Genomic DNA, 21,978 nt, shown 5'->3' on the forward strand with positions numbered 1-21,978 from the left:
GTCTCTGACCAGTCTGCCTTTAATAATATATCTGGGAATATCGCTGCATTGTCCCACTTAATCTCCGGAGCGTCCTGTATAAACCTGAAGCTGAGACCACGGACGCCGCGCTGCTCATCTTTTACAGAGAGAGCGGACACTGACGTGATGCACAGGTCTGCCACCGAGCAGCGACCACACACCAGGCTTCCTCGACACACTGCCGTCCCACCAGGAAAAGTCCAGACTCCCCCGATTGCCGCTCCACATCTGGGTGCCAGTGCAACTATTTCTAACCATCTAAACAGCTGCTATAGTAGGGTTTAAATCAAACTCGTAACTATAGTGACAAATAATGCATGTTAATAAAAAATAAAGCAGAACACATTCAGAAGACAACGGAATAACTTAAACATGTTTATGTCAGATCAGACTGCAGCTGATTTAACACATGAGACTCCAGGATTAATCTTAGCCCGGCTGTTAGCCCGGCTGTTAGCCTGTCTGTTAGCCCGGCTGTTAGCCTGTCTGTTAGCCCGGCTGTTAGCCTGTTTGTTAGCCCAGCTGTTAGCCTGTCTGTTAGCCCGGCTGTTAGACTGGCTGTTAGCCTGGCTGTTAGCCCAGCATTTAGCCTGTCTGTTAGCCCGGCTGTTAGCCTGTTTGTTAGCCCAGCTGTTAGCCTGTCTCTTAGCCCGGCTGTTAGACTGGCTGTTAGCCTGGCTGTTAGCCCGGCTGTTAGCTTGTCTGTTAGCCCAGCTGTTAGCCCGGCTGTTAGCCTGTCTGTTAGCCCGGCTGTTAGACTGGCTGTTAGCCTGGCTGTTAGCCCAGCATTTAGCCTGTCTGTTAGCCCGGCTGTTAGCCTGTTTGTTAGCCCAGCTGTTAGCCTGTCTGTTAGCCCGGCTGTTAGACTGGCTGTTAGCCTGGCTGTTAGCCCGGCTGTTAGCTTGTCTGTTAGCCCAGCTGTTAGCCCGGCTGTTAGCCTGTTTGTTAGCCCAGCTGTTAGCCTGTCTGTTAGCCCGGCTGTTAGACTGGCTGTTAGCCTGGCTGTTAGCCTGTCTGTTAGCCCAGCTGTCAGCCTGTCTGTTAGCCTGTCTGTTAGCCCGGCTGTTAGCCTGGCTGTTAGCCTGGCTGTTAGCTCGGCTGTTAGCCTTTCTGTTAGCCTGGCTGTTAGCCCGGCTGTTAGCTCACTCTGGACCAGGCTAGCCACAAAGAATAATCTCCATGGTTACTGGGCTGAGTTTAACTCAACCTGGTTTCGTGCAACCGAGTCAAAGCTAAATTCATCCAGGATAACTTGAATATCCCGGATTAATCCCTTATCCTGGTTTCGTGCAACAGGCCCCTGGTTAACAATGATTTCCTGGTAAAATGAAGGTTTTTTGTTTCAATTTTCTTTCAGTTTGACAAAACTTTGTGATTTCAGCAGGAAGCCACGATGACTGCAGTGGACCTTTTCAACACTTTGGAGAATTTAAAAGAAGAGGAATTAGCAAAATTCAAATGGCATCTGCAGCAAGACGTCCTGGAAGGCTTCCAACCCATCAAAGTGTCCAAGCTGGAGAACGCAGAAAGGCAGGACACGGTGGATGTGATGGTGAGCACCTATCAGCTAGAGGGAGCTCTGACGGTGACCAAGAAGGTTTTAGAGAACATCGACAGGAATGATCTGGTCCAGAGTCTGCCAGACACCGACTCAGGACCACAAGGTTAGTCACCTTTTCTTTTTATTGATTTTTTTCTCACATAAAATGACAAGCATACATATAAACAACACATACTTTAGGAACACACATTAGGAGATGCTCTGGCAGTTTCCCTTCTAACCGATGATCATGTCCTCGCCTCCTGTCTCCAAACATTCCTTCTTCCGTCTTAAAAGAAGAGAACCTGAGTAACCTGTAGCAATAAGAACATACCTTCAATGTCAAGTGTACTGTAATAAGTATAAAATACAATTATATAATACAATTAAGTTAAGAGAAAAAAATGAATAAACCAATAAAAGAGGTAACTAGAGTTCTGACATTGTCTGTGTTACTGGTAACCATTTTTGATCAAACCGGTCTGACTTGAGCTGTAACCTCGCTGTGATTTCCTCCATGATGAACCCAGTTTTTACCCTTTCTCTCCATTCCCTTACACTGGGAGGTTGTGGCTTCAACCAAGAGGCTGTGATAGTTTTCTTTGCTATTAAAAGTAGAATTCTTAGTGAGGAAATCAAGTTCCCATCTATACCCATATGTATGGTGCTGGATCTAACTTAAAGTCAATACCCAAAACATGTGCTAATTCCTTTTGAACATTCTTCCAATAAACTACAATTTTCGGGCAATCCCAAAATATATGTGTAAAGTCCCCTACCAACCCGCAGCCCCGCCAAAATCTCTCCGAGGTATAACTGTATTTTGATGTAATAGATGGGGTGTTAATATACCTCATTTTGATCTTCTAATCAAACTCCCTCCATGTTGGGCTGCTAGTTACCTTATGTCCTTCTTCGCAGTGTTCATCTGTTATTAGAATATTTGCTTCCAATTCCCATTTTTCCTTGACATCCAAATTGTTATTGTTAGATTCCAGTTGTAGTATCTTATACAATTTGGATCTAATCCCTTTCTTTGTCCCTCCCTAGGTATACATCATCAGTAATTCTTCTAGTTTCGAGGGGATGTTAGAGATCTTCTCCCACTCCTTATGTGTCGTGAGGTGGTGTCTCAGTTGTAGAAACTTATAGAAATCATGGGCTGTAAATTAAATTCTTGTGTTAACTGCTGAAATGACTTCAAGGTTTGTCCCCTAAACATTTGTGCAATATATTTTAACCCCTGTCGTGTCCATCTATTGTAGCCTGCATCCATCATACATGGTAAACAATCAGGGTTAATTGAGATTTGAGTGGCTCTACAAATAGAGTTTGACAGTTCTTCTTTCTTACGTACCCTCGGCCATTTTCTCATCGTCCCCCTGATCCAGTAATTGCCCACCTTCAGCCTCTTTAGTGTTACTTCACTCAAAAATGGAAGCGATTCTACAGGTACATTTATAGCATTTTGTTCCATTCCCACCCACAATGCATCTGCATCATTAGTAATCCAAATAATTAGCAGCTCAGTAGTAATTTCTTTAAATTGGGTAAATTCAATCCTCCCTTCTCTTTTGGACAGAGAAGTGTCTTCTATTTAATTAATTCTAGCCTTTTTCTTTTTCCAAATAAATTTAGATATAATCTTGTCTAACATGTTAAAGGTAGAGTTAGAGACCATAATAAGCCATGACTGGAACAAAAACAACAGTCTTGGTAATACATTCATTCTCACAGTTTCTATCCATCAGAGTCAAAGGCAAAATCTCCCACCTGGTCAAATCGTTTTTAATATCAGTTATCAATTTCCCATAGCTTGCTTCAAATAGCTGTGACGTATCAGAAGTAATAACAATACCCAAATATCTGAACCCTTTATTGGTCAATTTGAACTTGAATTTTCCCTTTAAATTAGCCGAACAGTGACCTGAGAACATCGTAGCTACTGCTTTGTTGGTCAGATATCCTGAAATCTCCCCATACTCGTTCAGGTTATTCACCAGGGCTGTTAATGACGTGGAAGGTTCACTAATATATGTTAATACATCATCTGCGAATAGTAATATTTTGTGTTCTGTTCCCCCCTCATCCCTTATTCCCTTTATATCTTTATTCTGTCTTATTGACTCAGCCAGTGGTTCTATACTTACAGTAAAGGACTCAGACAGTCTCCTGGTCTGACTCCTCTTTTAAGTAGGAAGTAGGAAAAAGTCTGAGCAACACCCTTTGACTCTAAACGATGATTTGGGGTTTTTGTATACCATTTTCACCCAGTCTATAAAGGTTGTATGAAACCCGAAATTTGCTAATGTTTGGTAGAGGAAGCTCCATTTTACCCTATCAGATGCCTTTGGTGCATCTAAGCTAAGCAACATGGCAGACTGGGATCTGTTTGTACCACATGAGATAAGATGTGATGTCCTCCTGATGTTGTTAGCACCTTGCCTTCCAGGAATAAAGCCTGTCTGATCTGATTTAATCAATTTAGTTACAGTAAGGAAAATAAGTATTGGAACACCCTGCTATTTTGCAAGTTCTCCCACTTAGAAATCATGGAGGGTCTGGAATTGTCATCGTAGGTGCATGTCCACTGTGAGACATAATAAAATAAAAATCACAATGTATGATTTTTTAACTATTTATTTGTATGATACAGCTGGAAATAAGTATTTGGACTGTCTATCAGCTAGAATTCTGACCCGTCAAGTTCTAATGCCACTATTTCATCATATATATATATATATATATATATATATATATATATATATATAATATATATATATACACAAGTCTCCATTACGCCTACGAATGCACCCATTTCTTTTAAAACTAATAATAATTGTCTTTCAAATTACATGTATTTTTTCTCTCACACTGTGTGTAGATCTGGCTGCTGCCAGCAACGTGCCTGAAGAAGACCCTGTGCCGAACCTGGAAGGCACGAAGTGTAAGGAGCACAATAAACCTCTGGAGGAAAGTAAGACCAACCAGTCTGTTTCAGACCACAAGCCGCATGATGTTGTTCCTCTGAAAGAAGAATATGAAGGAAAGAAGGCAGAGCTGGAAAACACAGATGCTGAAATTCAGCAGATGATCCAGAAGAGACGACTGAAGATTCAGGAGATCAAACACTCAGTCGACCTCAGTGAGAAAGATGCAGACAGAGAGATAGCAGAAGGTGTTCAGGTCTTCACTTCTCTGAAGGAGTCTGCTGAGAGAGGCCTGAATGAGCTCATCAACACCATCAAAGAGAAGCAGAAAACAACAGAAAAACAGGCCGAAGCTTTCATCACAGAGCTGGAACAGGAAATCTCTGAGCTGATGAAGAGAAGCACTGAGGTGGAGCAGCTCTCACGCTCTGAAGACCACCCCCATCTTCTCCAGAGGGTCCAGTCCCTAAACATCCAACAACCTCCACTCACCAAGGAGTGGACAGAGGTCAGCGTCCTTCCATCATCATATGAGGGGACTGTGGTGAAAGCTGTGGCTCAGCTGGAGGAGACACTCAGTAAAGAGATGAAGAAGCTGCTTGAAGCCGAGCTGAAGAGGGTCCAGCAGTATGCAGTGGATGTGACTCTTGATCCTCATACAGCACATCCTGCTCTCATCCTGTCTGATGATGGGAAACAAGTGAATGCTGGTGATGTGAGGAAGAATCTCCCAGACAACCCAGAGAGATTTGATTATTGTGTTTTTCTTTTAGGAAAACAGAGTTTCTCTTCGGGCAGATTTTACTTTGAGGTTCAAGTTAAAAGAAAGACTAATTGGAATTTAGGAGTGGCCAGAGAGTCGATCGACAGGAAGGGAGACATCAAATTGAGTCCTAACAAAGGTTACTGGACGATATGGTTGAGAAATGGGAATGAGTACAGAGCTCTTGCTGCCCCTCCAGTCCTTCTGTCTCTGAAGTCTCCTCCTCAGAAGGTGGGGGTGTTTGTGGACTATGACGAGGGTCTGGTCTCCTTTTATGACGTAGATGCTGCAGGTCTTATCTACTCCTTTACTGGCTGCTCCTTCAATGAGAAACTCTTCCCATACTTCGGTCCCTGTCCTAATGCTGGTGGTAAAAACTCTGCCCCTCTGATCATCTCTCCTGTCAGAGTAAACTAATCACTGATCTCATATCAGGTATTGATTCATTTTCAATCAAGGGAACAAATGTACATATTCATATATTTTACATCTTATTTTCTACAGAATCTGTTTCCTGTGGTGACTGATTTATACTTTATACCATTTATTATCATATGTTAAATGTGCAGCAATTCTTTCCAAATTGAATCAAACTTCATCTTGACATATTTGGTGTCTTTAGAAACTGATTTCTTCTGGAAGTTATAATAAATGTCTGTGGGTTTAACAGAGGTTTAAATAGATATCGTCTACATAACGTGTGTCATGATGCATCAAATTAATGTGTTGATGATGTCATCAGATCCACATTTATTAGTATTTGATGAGCAGCCACAGAAAACAAAGTCTTTTGGATAATTACTGGTCACTTTGGCCATTTTTTATTGGTTTCATGAATTCTGTAAGATGGTTTATGAGTCAAAGAAATGTGTAAATATGTGATAGTAGAATAAAAAGTGTAAAATAAAGCAGGTGTTGAACACAAGGCCTGAGGAAGCAGTGAGAACAGAAAAGCTGGTTTACACACAAGTTGGATTTCAGTCGAGGATGATCTTTATTGTTGAGAATAAAGTTGAACTTTCAGTATTAGTGCCAGACATAAAACAATAAACCAGAGATAGAAGTTGTTGTTTTTTGGATTTCGAGAATTAAGTCGAAATGTTGAAAAATATTTTGAATGAAAGTCTCTACCAATTTTGAGAATAGGGTCTAAATATCAGAAAAAATATTGAAATATAGAGAATAAAGTTAACAATTCTCATTTTGACTTCATTTTCTAAAAGCTGAAACCAATCTGAAGATCTTCCTCCTCTGATCTTCTCTTATGTCTGGTACTATGTGGACAGTTGCCATAGTGACTGGTATGAAAATTCAGATATCTACAATAAGAATTATGATTAGAAACAAAGCTATTGCAGATATCCACTAATGGAGAAACGAAAACATATCTAAATAAATATCTAAAATTAAAAAGATAAAGTTCAAATCTGATTGGACGATAAGGATCCAAGAGGTATCCAATCATAATTATATGACGTGTCTTTTTGACACCGTTACTAAAACAAACTGTGTACTCTGAAATCTTGTGTATTTCTTAAATTTGAATTCATTTAAATTGGTTGTCTGATTTTTATTTTTTTATGTTCCTCAATAATGAGACAGGAATGAAAAGGATGAATTATTGGTGTATAATTGCAGAAATAAAGTCTGTTTGAGACCAAAAATGATAATGGTGTTTTTCCTAAATCAGTTCTCCTGATATCACTTTAAACTGCTGGGTTAGTTCTTTCTACCACAACAGGACCTGATAGATAGATAGATAGATAGATAGATAGATAGATAGATAGATAGATAGATAGATAGATAGATAGATAGATAGATAGATAGATAGATAGATAGATAGATAGATATTAAGGTAGGCAGTTGGTTTCATATTTGGAACAATTCAATGCAAAAAAATGAAATCAAACGAGGCCTCATGCTGATTATTTGTGACTTGATTTGGTGTATTTCTCCTTCCTGCCGTTTCTGTGTTAAACTCTTTGATAAAGAACGTTTCCATCCAGTAAAAGTGCTGACAGACTCAGATTATTATTCTAAGTGTCTGATAACATTACCTACAGAGATAGAGCTTTTAGTGAAAGAGGAAGATCCTTTTAGTTTAACATGAAACAGAAATCACCATCACCAAACCCACCAGACTCCATGTAAATAATCACTACTTTTAGTGTGTATAGAGCAGCATATCTCCACCAGACTCCATGTAAATAATCACTACTTTTAGTGTGTATAGAGCAGCATATCTCCACCAGACTCCATGTAAATAATCACTACTTTTAGTGTGTATAGAGCGGCATATCTCCACCAGACTCCATGTAAATAATCACTACTTTTAGTGTGTATAGAGCGGCATATCTCCACCAGACTCCATGTAAACAAAACAAGTACCTAGAGTTAAGTCCAGTACTTGAGTCCCAGTCCACCACTAACTGAGCCATTAAGTGAATGTGGAGCTGTTGTTCCCCTCCTGACCTCCAGGCGGCGGCCTTCTTTCATTTGAAACTTTAATCTGAAAAACCCTGACTTGGAGGAAAGCGGAAGTCTCGTGTGTTCCCTGTGATCTCGGGCTGGCGGCGGGATAGCTGTGTTCTTTGTTCTTAGTGAGTTTTAAGAAGACAGAGCTCCAGGTGACCCCGCACACACTCAGGTAAACTCTTCAACTGCTGATCTTTACACGACACAGGGTTGTAGCTTTTGAGTGTGTGTGCTGTAGCTTTTGTGTGTGTGTGTGTGTGTGTTGTGGTGTGTGTGTGTGTGTGTGTGTGTGTGTGTGTGTGTGTGTGTGTGTGTGTGTGTGTGTGTTTTGAAGCTTTTGTGTGTTTTGAAGCTTTTGTGTGTTTTGTAGCTTTTGTGTGTGTTTTGTAGCTTTCGTGTGTTTTGTAGCTTTTGTATGTGTGTTGTAGCTTTTGTGTGTTTTGTAGCTTTTATATGTGTGTGTGTGTGTGTGTGTGTGTGTGTGTGTGTTGTAGCTTTTGTGTGTGTGTTGTATCTTTTTTGTTTGTGTGTGTTGTAGCTGAGAGCTGGGCGATGAGGAGTTTCTCCTTCACACTAATGTGTCCCGGGTGTGTCAGCTCCTCCAGCTTGTTTGTGTGTGTTGTAGTTTTTATGTGTGTTTGTATTGTAGCTTGTGTGTGTTGAACAGTCTGGGCCACCGTAGCAGTGTGAAGGGAGATGACCTAATAAAGTTGTGTGTCCATGTTTTCCCTTTAGATTTCTTCCCAGTGTAAGCAGCCACAGTGGAGATCTGCTGGACCTCAGGACCAGAGAGGAATGGAGGAGGACAACCAGGACCAGGAGCAGCGGAGCAACAAGGTCCCCAGAAGACCAGCAGCAGACTGGGCCTCTGATAGCAGCCATGTTCAGGTCAGTGTTCTCCTATCATAGAACCTTCCTGGCTGGGCCCTGGTGTCTCCACTGGTCCCCCAAATGCTTGCTGGTGTCCAATGGTTGTCTCTTTGTAAAGTAGATAGTGTGGTGTAGACCTCCTAGATCTGTCCTGAGAGGACTCCTGCTGGACTTAGACTCTAAAAATGAAATGTCTGCTGCTGATGCAGTTTTATTTAGGGGTGCACTGATCTGACTTTTCCAGTCCCGGTCCCGGTGCCTGGTCTTTGTGTATCTGTTGATACCCGATACCGTTGTTAATTAATAATGAACTGTAGACCTTCCACCTTATACCATCCTTCACCATGTGGAAGAGACTGAAGGCACCAGACTCCTAACTACACATTACTTTCCTAACCCAGACTAAATAACATAGATGTAATGGACTGAACTATAACTTGGTACCCCCCCCCCGAGGGTCCTTTTCTTGTGGCCCTTCAGCCTCTGATGCTCCAGCTGTGCTGCTCCTCACGTACTCACGGAGTACTGAAGGAAAATGAAAATTGAACGGAAGTACGTAGGAGGGCGGAGACAGGCCAGGCTAAGGCTAACTCATGATTGGCTGTTACTACACAGCATCTTCTTTGCCAATGTCTTTAGCAGACCCCTCACCCCCCACATTATTGGCCAATCCCTATCCTTCTCACGCTCATTGGCCTGCCACAGATTCCAGATTGGTTGACCCTTCCACATTTAATTTTGGTAAAAAAAAAAGACAATGTGGGTGGGAGGGCAAATTTACTGGTGTCACATGTCCGACTGGATGTAAAATTCAGTTGCACACTCTTTTGGGTGCAAAATACAAGCATTTGGTGGCATCTGGAGCCCTGACTTTGGCTCTGCGAAATAGTCTCAGGAAGGAACTTGTTCAGGTGCAACATGTGCTGAACACATGCTGCCTCCACAAGATCTTTTGCTTCAGTAAAAATGACAGTGTCATCGGCGTAAAGCTGGACATTAACATGTAATCAGTACTCAGGTAAGTCAGTAATGTATAGAGAAAATAAAATGGGCCCCAATATGGAGCCTTGGGGGACTCCTACTGAACAACCCGTATAGGCTGAACTAACCCCGCTCACCACAGTTAAATCTCCAAAAAGGAGGATTTCTTTTTTTTTTATAAAATATCGTAAGGAGTGCTTTTAGCTGGTCAGAGAAATCAAGCTTAGCAGTAGGTTGGCGATAGATGCAGATAGCTGTTAGAGACATCTCTCTCAAAAAGGAGATATTTACACCAACGTATTCCAGGGTGATGTTACTGGGTGACGCGCTGGGTAGTATCTCTGACTCGCCGGAGGCAGCTAGGTGCAGCTTCGCTATTGTTAAACCGGTCAGGGGCGGTAGAGACAAGTGTCCTCCACGCTCCCGCTGTTGTAAATCTTGCTCTCGGCTCGGCACAGCTATGTGAACTGCCGGCATCTAGATGGTGGTGGACCGGTCCAGCGTCTCTGATCCAGCAGTTGTTGCAGACGGGCAGCCACTACAACCCCGGCTCTGTGATGTTGGCCCTCGGCACATCAGCTCTGTAGGACAAAACACTTCAACTTGCCATGGCAGCTGGATAGGATAAGCTATCAAAGGTAGCACTGCTACTACTAGAATAGCAGTGGTTATTGTAGGAATTAAGTAGCTGATTATGATCACAGGAGCCCAGGGCCATGTGGGGAATGATCATGATTGATGGATGGCCGTGGCCACTGGCCACATCGGCCCTGGCCGTAGCTGTGTTAGCCAGTGAGAGTGGGCCAACTGAGCCTGTTGTGAGGCTAAACTAGCCTGAAAGCCATTGTTCAAAGGATGTGGGCCAGGGTTGATCTCCAGGTCACCTTCCAGCAGCACCACGCATGCTAAATGTAAAAGTCTCACAGTTTTACAAGCTGAGTTCATTCCTTGATTTCCCTGTACTGTACATGGCACTTGCCCATTGTTTAGGAAGGTAGAGTTCAGAAGACACTGACTTCCGTATGTCGCAAAAGCATTGTTTTCCGCTGCTGTATGGTTAGTAACAATAAACAAATAATAATAACAGCATTAGGTATCCAACTAGGGGATGGAAGGCTTTTTTGATGACTTTGACCGGGTAAGACAGGAAACACGGGGCACTTTTCCACTGATTATTATCAGTGGAAAAGTTTAGATTAGCCATTTTATATCTAACTAGGATGAATCGCAAACTGTGCTAACGGCTAATAGGAAGAGGGGACCAATCCACAGGACTTCAGAGTGTCCTATCCAACTAGAATTCACTCACACCTCCCATTAGTTCTACTAACCCTTGTATCATTATCTCTGCATGTTTCCCCCTTGGGTCTACCAAAGGAGTCCTCAGAAGACGGCAAGCTGGCCACCGTAGCAGGAAAGGAGGAGGAGGAGGAGGAGGAGAAGGAGTATGTGGTAAAGGAGGTTTTGGACCGCAGAGAGGTGAAGGGAAGAGTAGAGTTTCTGCTGAAATGGAAGGGGTTCTCAGAGTAAGTATGAGTCTATAATATTAATACTTAGTGTTCTTGGTCCTGATATATATAATATATTTACATATTGCAAATAAATGTCAGCATTGTATCACGCCCTCATAGTTGAAGGTTTGGTATTTAGACTCTAAGTTGCAGACCCACAAATAACCGTAGAAATAGAAAGAAGGACTAATAGGAATGATGAATTAGAGTGAGAATGGATTGCCTAAAAACAAAGTGTGAGGAGATGTCCTTCTGTCTGCACTCACCTTTCCAGTGAGGATAACACATGGGAGCCGCAAGACCACCTGGACCTGGACCTTATCACCGAGTACATGCAGAAACACGAGGAGGAGGAGGAGGAGGAGGAGGAGGAGGAGGAGGAGGGCAAGAGGAAAGGTGTCAGGGAGGCCTCGGGAGACTCAGAGGAGCGAGGGAGCAAGAGGAAGAAGGAGGAGGTGAGTGAAGGAAAGAGGTTACTCCAGACTGAAGACTCCCAGAAATCTAATCTCAATATTACTGAATGCACAAAGATGATTTCACAAATGTCTTTTAGGATTTATATATTATACCGTAATTCCTCAAAGAAAACCCGGTAGTCATTAAACTCCGCCCTCTGAAAGTGGCCGGAGGGGCAACACGGGCAATTAAAGGCCGGGGGAAATCAGAGTGGATAATCTCCTCAGGGCCTTTCATATAATGTGCATTCAAGGTCATCGTAATGTACGTTTCTACCAATTTAATTTAACAGATTCAATATATTCATGCCAAATTTTAATTAAGGGACGCGTGGATATGCAAAACTCGTCCTGGGTTTAATGACCAATCTGCCTGAAACTTGGCATATAGCATCTTGAGGTTGCTGTTACAAAACTTAACTCAATTAATTTTCTTTTGTTCTCAAACGCGTAAATTATAAAATGTTTTTTTTGTGAATAGAGACCCAGACAAACCTTTTCTATATCTCGTCAAAATTAAATCCTATCAACGTGAATCCTGAGATTCTTTTTTTCATCCCACTCTGAGACTCTGGACCAAATCTGTACAAAGGTACATATACAGTGTATATATCTCTATATGAACTGCCCATGTGATCTTTACCATATTTGAAGTGGCCACACATACAAGGCCACAAATACAATGGTGTACTGATTGGTTAAAATGGGCGCCCAGGACACCCCAAAAATCCTTTTTAGGAACAAAAAAACAACTGTCTTTTGAACTTGTCTGTGCTAGACGAAATGTCTTCAACAACCTTTAACCAAGTCCAGTTGCCCTTGATTTGAACCCTCCTTGGATCCTTTATCCTATTAACCTATAACCTATAAATGTGGACATAATTTCTATTTTAAGATAGATCTCTATAGCGGCACCTCACCAACTCACTCTGTTGTTTTGTGTAGAAACGGAGAGAAAGAGGAGTCAAACATCACCGCTGTCAGCACTGTGACAAAACCTTCACAGCATCAGCACATTTAAAGATTCATCAAAGAGTTCACACTGGAGAGAAGCCATACAGCTGTGATCAGTGTGGGGCAGCTTTCACACAACAGAGAACCCTAAAAATACATCAACGCATTCACACTGGAGAGAAGCCGTACAGCTGTGATCAATGTGGAGCAGCTTTCACACAACAGAGTACCCTAAAAAGCCATCAACGCATTCACACTGGAGAGAAGCCGTACAGCTGTGATCAATGTGGGAAAAGATTTTCTCGTGGTGATGCCCTTAAATCTCACCAGCGCATTCACACTGGAGAGAAGCCGTACTCGTGTGAACAATGTGGGGAAACTTTTTCTCGGAGTGATGCCCTTAAATCTCACCAGCGCATTCACACTGGAGAGAAGCCGTACTGGTGTGAACAATGTGGGAAAACCTTTTCTGAAGGTGGTAGCCTTAAAAAACACCATCGCATCCACACTGGAGAGAAGCCGTACTCGTGTGAACAATGTGGGAAAACGTTTTCTAGGAGAGGTAACCTTAGATCTCACCAGCGCATTCACACTGGAGAGAAGCCGTACAGCTGTGAGCAATGTGGGAAAATGTTTTCTCATAGTAGTAGCCTTGAATCTCACCACCGCATTCACACTGGAGAGAAGCCGTACTGGTGTGAACAATGTGGGAAAACCTTTTTTCGTAGTGATCACTTTAAAAAACACCAGCTCATTCACACGGCCTCGTTGTGAACATGTTTCAGAGCCAAGCTGTTTCCTCCTCCTCATGCCCTGATAGCTGTGTTGTTATATTCTGATCTTCTCTCCACATTGAAGGCGGACCAGCAGTAACTCTAAATTCTGAACAGCATGTATGTTGTCCTGGCTATGACTACATATTACGCTCCTTCCCTTTAAAGGGGTAGTCCTATCATTCATGTTAATAGTTTTAACCCTCTGCTTTGAACCGGATCCCACACGCCTCTTCAGTGGATCAGATTTAAGTCTGACTCTTCAGTCCCATTAAAACAGCTGGTTCGATTCAGGGTGAAGTTTAAGAGCTGAAGAAGGCCGTGGAATTTGGTCAAAAGCTCCAATTGAGAGAATGTAAGCCTTGTGGTGAGAATAATCTGTTAAAGATGTGTTCCCATTATTTGTTGGTGTCTGCCTTATACATATTCTTTTTATTATTCTTAGTTTAACATGATCTTTTCTTACTTTGTTTACCTTTTCATTTAATAATCTATATTTTACATTTTAAATGAACTCTTAGTTTTTTCTGTTTCTCAAAGAGGTTTAGGATCTGTTGAATTTTGTTTACTGTATAACTGAGAACTATAAATTCATCATCTTACTTTGATTTTCAATTAAACTGAACAAAAAATACCTAGTGGCATTGTAAACTTTGTTGAAGTAGTTACTTCAGGGGACTTCAGGTGAGGCTGCCACGACAAGTGCATGTCCAGGAAGTCGAAAAAAGATGTTCCAAAGAAGGGTGATTCGTCATTGACTGCCACCCCGCTAATGCTTGTGCTAGGAGAACACGGGGCTTTGCTTTTGACTAAGTTCAAGTCTCTCTTCCAAGCCAGATTTCCAAACTCAAGGCAAGATTAGATACGGTCCAGACTACTATATTGGATCACCAACAACTTTTTTCATCACTGGAGTCACTTGGCTACACTACAAGCCAGGACATAAAAATGTGGAGTCTAAGGTGAATGATAAGCTACATGCTAAACTTCTTAATCTTGAAAACCGACACCGACAATAAAACGTAAGAATAATCAGCCTCCCTGAGAACATCGAAGGGGCAGAACCAATGTTTTTCCCCCTCAGCTCCAAGCTGAGGTCCTGGCCGAACAAATGCTGGACTCATCTTTGAGATGTCGTGTTGCAGTTTTACAGATTCTAGACTCAGGAGTTGGTTGTATGCGAGGCTCGAAGGCTTTGTGGCAAGCTGACATACAAGGGTGTTCCGATCCACATCTTTGAGGACTACCTGTCCAAGGTGGTCGAGTAACGATCCGCATATTGAGATGTTCTGAAACATCTCTATAACCTGGGCCTTAGACCTACACTGCATTTCCCAGCCAAGTTGTTTATTAGAACCGAAGACGGACTGAAACGGCTAATTCCCCCTGAGGCTACCCAGGACCTCATCTCCTTCTGGGGCCGACTCAGCTCGGGACCTTTTATAACTACTATTATTAGGCCTTTCTTGTTGAGCCCCTGCCACTCAAAATGTTTCACAAAAACTTAACAAAACCCTTTAAACAAATAAAAGAGAATGCATGTGCACATGGTGAGACAATCTGACAATCATAGGCTATGAAAGCATATATTCTTTATTTTGTAGGGAAATATGAAAGAGAGAAATGAAAGTCCATTCTTTATAAAGCCCTACTTCCTGTTCCTCCCTTAAGGGATTGGTAACCCTAAGAATCCTGAAAGTGATACCCAACAACAAGTATTCTGTCATCTAGATATTTAGAATATGAATGCAGTTTGATTATGACATGCATTTATTATAACTCTCCCTCTATCTGTGTGCATTCATGTCCCATTAATGCATGTTACTAACTTAACTTCTTCCCCGGAGTTCTTGTGCTTTCTTGTAGATTTCCTTGGATTGGGGCACCTGATCGTGTTTCCAGCTGCTGCCCTGGTCCTGCTAAATGCTTAAATACATAGTTTAAAAAATACCACTGTAGAAGAGCTTAAATGTGTCTGGCACCTGTTAGATCACAAGAAACATTTCCACATCTCCAACACAGAACACAGGTGGGTAACAAACAGCAATGATTAGCCCCTCCCCTCAGGCAGGTAGGGGGGAAGAAGCAGGAAATATAATCCCTTTTCTAATTGGCTGACATCTACTATCTGTTGGACAGGCTTTGACGTAGTGTTAGACTTGAGACCTGGACTCTGGACTTCTGAAGGTGTGTCGGTGTCCTCGGATCAGATGCACACAGACACCCAGACGGACGAGGAAGAAAAGGAAAGAGCAGCTTGGTCTCTGAAGGCGTTTCCTGGACACACGGAGGTGGACAGAGTCTGGAAGTGGACCTGAAGGGTTCAGCAGGTGAGAATCCTACCAGAGGAATTTGGAAATGTCTGATAATCAGGATCACTTTGATCACATCGTGATGTGTCGCTGTTTAACTGGACAGTAGAAAGGGTTCTTCATGCTGATTGGCTGATTCAAAACATCGATTTGATGCTTGCAGATATTCTTCAGAACTTCTCTCTGAGGTAAATAACGTAGATCTGGTACTGAGTCCTTGGCCCTAAATAGCCAATGGTAAGAGGCTTCTGAACCCTTTCTAGATGGACCAGAGCCAGCCAAGGGTGGAAGGGAACTTAGTGGCTGCTGAGGGCCCCTCAGCTGTCAGGGGCCCTTCAAGAAGAGAAAATGTGAAAATAATAATTAGGGCTGAAGCACCGAGACGCTATGTTATTGAATGAGGACCGACGGGTTAGTTAATGAGTAGTTACTGATTAACTGTGATCCAGCACTAATGATGAGGGACTGTATTATGCTTCATACTGAGTGGTTAATCATTAATGATTATACAACAGTAGATCCATCCAGACGATGATGTGGGTCAACATTTAGAACGAGCTCAGATCACACACCCAGAGCCATTGAGCACCCGGCGCATCACTTAAAGTATCACTCCGCCATTTCTGTCAACATAAATAATAAAAAACAGTTTGAAAACATTAGTATTCATGTAAGTTATTCAGTAAGTTGACTGACTAAACGGAGGGACTAGAAATCCTCTCTCTTGATTATTATTTTGAGACCAAATTGCCCCACAATATGAATACAGTTAGATTATAATATATATTATATATATTATATATATATATATATATATACACTATATGTACTTTGTTGGTGCCAGTTGTTGTATGGGTTAGCAGTGCGTGCTAACGTCTCTCTCAGCAGAGTCAGCAGCTGTCTCGTGTTCCCAGTAACGACGAGTGGAGCTCACAAAGCAAAGGTCCTCTCCTGCTGTAATCTCCACTTCTTTTACAGTCGTCTTGTTAAAATGTTTCTGCCATAAAACAAACCACTCGGCCGGCTGCTCCTCCATGTAATGCTGCGGCTTGCTGGTCTCATGTGCAGGTCATGAGTCAGATTTAATTAGCACCAGGAAACCAGTTAGATCTGAATCTCCACTGACTTCCCTGCTGAGATATGAGGGAGTGTCACGACGTCTCCATCAGCCTGAACACCTAATTCTCTGAACCTGGATCAGCTGTTTGTTCTCTTACTCTACAAAACTACCCGAGCCGTTAGTGAAGGCAGAGAGTTGTTTTTAATTGGTAGGGGCGAGCCGGGACAGTTGAAACACTTTTCAATTAAACGCAATTTACAAAGTGGTCGTATCACACTGAAAGCTGATATTTTGTCAGTAGCAACCTACGCACGTCATGTGTCAAATACAAATGCATTTTTATCTTTGAACAAAACCGTTCAGGAATTCTTACAGCGGGGGGGGGGGGGGGGGGCGTGTGTAATGTTTCATCTGTCCCTCCTGGACGTGACAAATGAAACATACAGTTTAAGACATATAAACTTCCAACAACTTTAATATTTTACTGTATATCATGGATGGTAACAGCTGTTATTATAGATAGATTGTTGCAGGGCTGTACGTCTTTGTAAATGTCTGTTAACAACTAACTGCCGTCATCCTGAAGTGTGTATGAAGCGGTTATTGGAATATCATCAGCACTGTGGATGATTCTGACATTTCTATAGCTAGAACAGTAGGTTTTTCCATTTGTGCCATGTTTCTAGTGTGGAACATGTTGTTTCACTAGGTGTTTACATGGGTTACACCACTGGACATAAAAATACCCCCCCAGCCCACCAGTCTCCATAGGATAACATGGGAAAACTCGACCCCCCCTACCTGGTGGGCTCAAATATATTTTAATTTTTCTAAAACTGCTTTTCTATTTTATAATGTTCCTGACTGTTTGTCATTAAAGTTTTAGTGCGTAACTTTTTATATTAATGAACGTCCGTTACATTCAAGCCATCGCTAAATGGGTTGATACAACAATTAAAGGTCCATATTCTGCTCCTTTTCAGGGTCATAACTGGATTTAGAGGGTATATCGGAATAAGTTTCCATGGTTTCCTTTTCTAAAAACACCATGTTCTTGTTGTACTGCACATTGCTGCAGATCCTGTTTTCACCCTGTGTGTGTTTAAGTCTCTGTTTTATTTCCAGAGTGAGACATCTCACTAGTTTTATCTCCAGAGTGAGACGTCTCACTAGTTTTATCTCCAGAGTGAGACATCTCATTCTATCCCATCTCTGTTGAGAGTTGCACATGCTCAGTAACTAGTACTGTGCAGCGCTACTAGCTAGAAGCTAACGCTGTTCATGTTCTCAAAGGCAGAACAATAGCAACAAAAGCTACAACACACATGAGTTCACCCTAATCTACATAAGAAACTGTAGAGGACTACTTCCACGTCCCTCGTCTGCAGGTAGTCCTCGCTAAGTTGGAAGTGTGTCCTCGTTTAGAAGAAGTCTCCCGGATAATTCTGCCTCGTACTGACCGAAGTTGGAGAAACAGCTGATGTGGTTTTAGCTAAAGTGGTTAGCACACACCAGATGTTTGGGCCAAGGGCGTAGACGGCCCTGCTGATTCTGAACAGCTCACCTGGAGACTGAAGACAGAGGACATTCAGAAACGGATCTCACTCAAAACACCATAGAGGGTGTTTTTTCCCCAAGTCTCTATACGTGTGGAAGCACCAGAGACACAAAATAACACCCCAAATGCCAGAAATTATATTTCATTTTTTCATAACACGGGCACTTTAAGACTCACCTCTACAAAGCTCTCTATTTCTCAGCATGGTGTCAACCGGCGACATTTACGTCTGAATTATTGTCATTACTTAGAATTCCTCATGGGGAAACTACGCACTATATCTTTAAGTCTCATTTGGTAAATTATGACAGTTTTAATGCTAAGTTAACATTGTTGGACATGTTTGTGTTTTGACATCTTGTCATTATTGATTATTGTCATAAATATTGAATGTCTTTTTCTTTTTTATTCCCACTGTGTGTAGATATGGCTGCTGCAAACTATCTGCAGTCTGAAGATCAGTTTCTGTGCTCCATCTGTCTGGATGTGTTCACTGATCCTGTCTCCACACCATGTGGTCACAACTTCTGCAAGAACTGCATCGCTGATCACTGGAACACTAATGACCAGTACCTGTGTCCCCTGTGTAAAGAGCGTTTTACCAGAAGACCTGATTTGAAGGTCAACACCTTTATCTCTGAGATGGTCGCTCAGTTCAGACAGTCAGCTCAACAGAAAGCCAGCAGCAGCAGCTCAGAGCAACAAGTGTCCAAACCAGGAGAAGTTCCCTGTGACGTCTGCACTGGAACCAAACTGAAGGCCCTGAAGTCCTGCCTGGTGTGTCTGGTCTCCTACTGTGAGACTCACCTGGAGCCTCATCTGACCATGTCAGGTCTGAAAAGACATCAGCTGATCAACCCTGTGGAGAACCTGGAAGGCAGGATGTGTACTGAGCACGATAAACCTCTGGAGCTGTTCTGTAAGACCGACCAGACATGTGTCTGCATGCTCTGCACCGTTTTAGATCACAATAAGCATGATGTTGTTCCTCTGAAAGAAGAATATGAAGGAAAAAAGGCAGAGCTGGGGAAGACAGAGGCTGGAATTCAGCAGATGATCCAGAAGACACAACTGAAGATTCAGGAGATCAAACAGTCAGTGGAGCTCAGTGAGGAAGCTGCAGACAGAGAGATAGCAGAAGGTGTTCAGGTCTTCACTTCTCTGAAGGAATCTGTTGAGAGAGGCCTGAATGAGCTCATCAACACCATCAAAGAGAAGCAGAAAACAAGAGAAAAACAGGCCCAAGCTTTCATCACAGAGCTGGAACAGGAACTCTCTGAGCTGATGAAGAGAAGCATCGAGGTGGAGCAGATGTTACACTCTGAAGACCACCTCCATCTTCTCCAGAGGGCCCAGTCCTTAAACATCCAACCACCCCCACCCACCAAGGACTGGACAGAGGTCAGCGTCCATCCATCATCCTATGAGGGGACTGTGGTGAAAGCTGTGGTTCAGCTGGAGGAGACACTCAGTAAAGAGATGAAGAAGCTGCTCGCTGAGTCTGAGCTGAAGAGGGTCCAGCAGTATGCAGTGGATGTGACTCTTGATCCTGATACAGCACATCCCGATCTCATCCTGTCTGATGATGGCAAACAAGTGAATGATAGTAATGTGAGGAAGAATCTCCCAGACAACCCAGAGAGATTTTCCAAGTGTGTTAATGTTTTAGGAAAGCAGAGTTTCTCTTCAAGCAGATTTTACTTTGAGGTTCAAGTTAAAGGAAAGACTAAATGGGATTTAGGAGTGGCCAGAGAGTCGAGCAACAGGAAGGGAAACGTCACACTAAGCCCTCAAAATGGTTACTGGACAATATGTTTGAGAAATGGAAATGAGTACGAAGCTCTTGCTGACCCTCCAGTGGTGCTCTCTCTGAAGTCTCCTCCTCAGAAGGTGGGGGTGTTTGTGGACTATGAGGAGGGTCTGGTCTCCTTTTATGACGTAGATGCTGCAGCTCTTATCTACTCCTTTACTGGCTGCTCCTTCACTGAGAAACTCTTCCCATTCTTCGGCCCCTGTACTAATGATGGTGGTAAAAACTCTGCCCCTCTGATCATCTCTCCTGTCAGAGTAAACTAATCACTGATCTCATTTCAGGTATTGATTCATTTTCAATCAAGGGAACAAATGTACATATTCATATATTTTACATCTTATTTTCTACAGAATCTGTTTCCTGTGGTGACTGATTTACACTTTTTTCCATTTATTATCATATGTTAAATGTGCAGCAATTCTTTACAAAGTGAATCAAACTTCATCTTGACATATTTGGTGTCTTTAGAAACTGATTTCTTCTGGAAGTTATAATAAATGTCTGTGGGTTTAACAGAGGTTTAAATAGATATCGTCTACAAAACGTGTGTTATGATGCATCAAATTAATGTGTTGATTATGTAATCAGATCCACATGTATTAGTATTTGATGTGCAGCCCCAGAAAACATATAGCTGAATATTTGATTGTGTGATGAAGCTTCATTTAAGAGTGAGGCCTATTCCATCCCATAATGTCTCCAGAACACAGTATGTGTCCTTGTTATACCGGGTAGAAAAAGTTAATGGATGCTTCTATCTTGTGGGAAAAGTCTTTTGGATAATTACTGGTCACTTTGGCCATTTTTTATTGGTTTCATGAATTCTGTAAGATGGTTCATGAGTCAAAGAAATGTGTAAATATGTGATAGTAGAATAAAAAGTGTAAAATAAAGCAGGTGTTGAACACAAGGCCTGAGGAAGCAGTGAGAACAGAAAAGCTGCTTTACACACAAGTTGGATTTCAGTCGAGGATGATCTTTATTGTTGAGAATAAAGTTGAACTTTCAGTATTAGTGCCAGACATAAAACAATAAATCAGAGATAGAAGTTGTTGTTTTTTGCATTTTGAGAATAAAGTTGAAAGAAATGAAAGTCTAAATCTTCTTTTGTTTTAATTTAGGACAAGCACTTCGTTTTAAATGAGCTCCTTTGATTCGTGCCTTTTAAAAAGCACATTGTATCGAATAATAAAAGTTGTTAAATTGTCACTTTCATGTTTTCTAACATTATTAGCTGATTATAATTGTGTGGTGGGCCGACATCAGATTTGCAGTTTAGAATTAATTTTGATTGTATTTACCACATTATATGAGTTTATATATATATGAATTTTGAGTGAATTACTCCCTAATTATAAGTTGAGGGATATCAATAATTATAAGATAACATTTAAATAATTTAAGGCAACTGTAAATGTAATTGTTATTTTATGTATACTTCACCAAAATATTTTTGTGTAATATGTTACAAAATAGTTTTTGAGTTCTGTGAACTTATTAGGGTTTACAGTGAATTTTGAGTGTATTCTAAATATCAGGAATAATGTTGAAATATGGAGAATAAAGTCAACAATTCTCATTTTGACTTCATTTTCTAAAAGCTGAAACCAATCTGAAGATCTTCCTCCTCTGATGTTCTCTTATGTCTGGTACTATGTGGAACGTTGGTGGAACCACCCTAAATCTGATGGTCTTTAAAAACTTAAGTAGAGATAATGTGATCAATAATTGTCACAACACAAAGTATGAGTTTCCTATCTTCATTTATTAATCAGACACCAATAGTTCAGGTTACACCACTTTGTATTCATTGAGGAATTTTAATTCTCAACACTTTTCAGCAGTGGTAAACATTTTGATTTTCGATGAGGTCTCTCCTCCTCTGGAGTTGGAGGATCAGGTCTGGGTTGTGTGAGACGTCCTCTACGGGACAGCCTCACTGTGTTGTGTGTGTGTGAAACT

At 41.8% G+C, this 21,978-nt stretch overlaps 3 protein-coding genes across 4 annotated transcripts in view; all 3 read left to right on the forward strand.

Moving 5' to 3' along the window:
- On the forward strand, window positions 1-20,573 carry LOC116685438 (zinc finger protein RFP). Of its 2 annotated transcripts, XM_032510500.1 has the most exons (3): window positions 1-11; window positions 15,296-15,302; window positions 18,628-20,573. In XM_032510500.1, the coding sequence occupies exon 3, from the start codon at window positions 18,630-18,632 to the stop codon at window positions 20,277-20,279; it is 1,650 nt and encodes a 549-aa protein (XP_032366391.1). In that variant the 5' UTR covers window positions 1-11; window positions 15,296-15,302; window positions 18,628-18,629; the 3' UTR covers window positions 20,280-20,573. The 2 variants fall into 2 exon arrangements, with proteins under 2 accessions (XP_032366391.1, XP_032366393.1); XM_032510502.1 differs by lacking the exons at window positions 1-11; window positions 15,296-15,302 and adding an exon at window positions 15,583-15,603.
- On the forward strand, window positions 1,406-5,724 carry LOC116685440 (pyrin-like). The gene is made up of 2 exons (XM_032510503.1): window positions 1,406-1,685; window positions 4,446-5,724. The coding sequence occupies exons 1-2, from the start codon at window positions 1,415-1,417 to the stop codon at window positions 5,669-5,671; spliced, it is 1,497 nt and encodes a 498-aa protein (XP_032366394.1). The 5' UTR covers window positions 1,406-1,414; the 3' UTR covers window positions 5,672-5,724.
- The window catches only part of LOC116685441 (zinc finger protein 345-like), a 21,450-nt gene continuing 7,996 nt past the window's right edge, over window positions 8,525-21,978 (forward strand). Inside the window, exons 1-3 of the mRNA XM_032510504.1 lie at window positions 8,525-8,617; window positions 10,958-11,059; window positions 12,525-13,262. Coding sequence (XP_032366395.1) covers window positions 8,525-8,617; window positions 10,958-11,059; window positions 12,525-13,262 — 933 coding nt within the window. The remainder of the gene's footprint in view (window positions 8,618-10,957; window positions 11,060-12,524; window positions 13,263-21,978) is intronic.

This window comes from Etheostoma spectabile, unplaced genomic scaffold, assembly GCF_008692095.1.
Source record: "Etheostoma spectabile isolate EspeVRDwgs_2016 unplaced genomic scaffold, UIUC_Espe_1.0 scaffold00569835, whole genome shotgun sequence".
Taxonomy (NCBI): Eukaryota; Metazoa; Chordata; class Actinopteri; order Perciformes; family Percidae; genus Etheostoma; species Etheostoma spectabile.

Excerpts from the sequence above, each read along its gene's own strand:
- LOC116685438 (XM_032510500.1), top strand. The coding sequence starts at position 18,630 with ATGGCTGCTGCAAACTATCTGCAGTCTGAAGATCAGTTTCTGTGCTCC.
- LOC116685440 (XM_032510503.1), top strand. The coding sequence starts at position 1,415 with ATGACTGCAGTGGACCTTTTCAACACTTTGGAGAATTTAAAAGAAGAG. Across the intron at positions 1,686-4,445 it reads CACCGACTCAGGACCACAAG|ATCTGGCTGCTGCCAGCAAC; the intron begins GTTAGTCACCTT and ends CACTGTGTGTAG.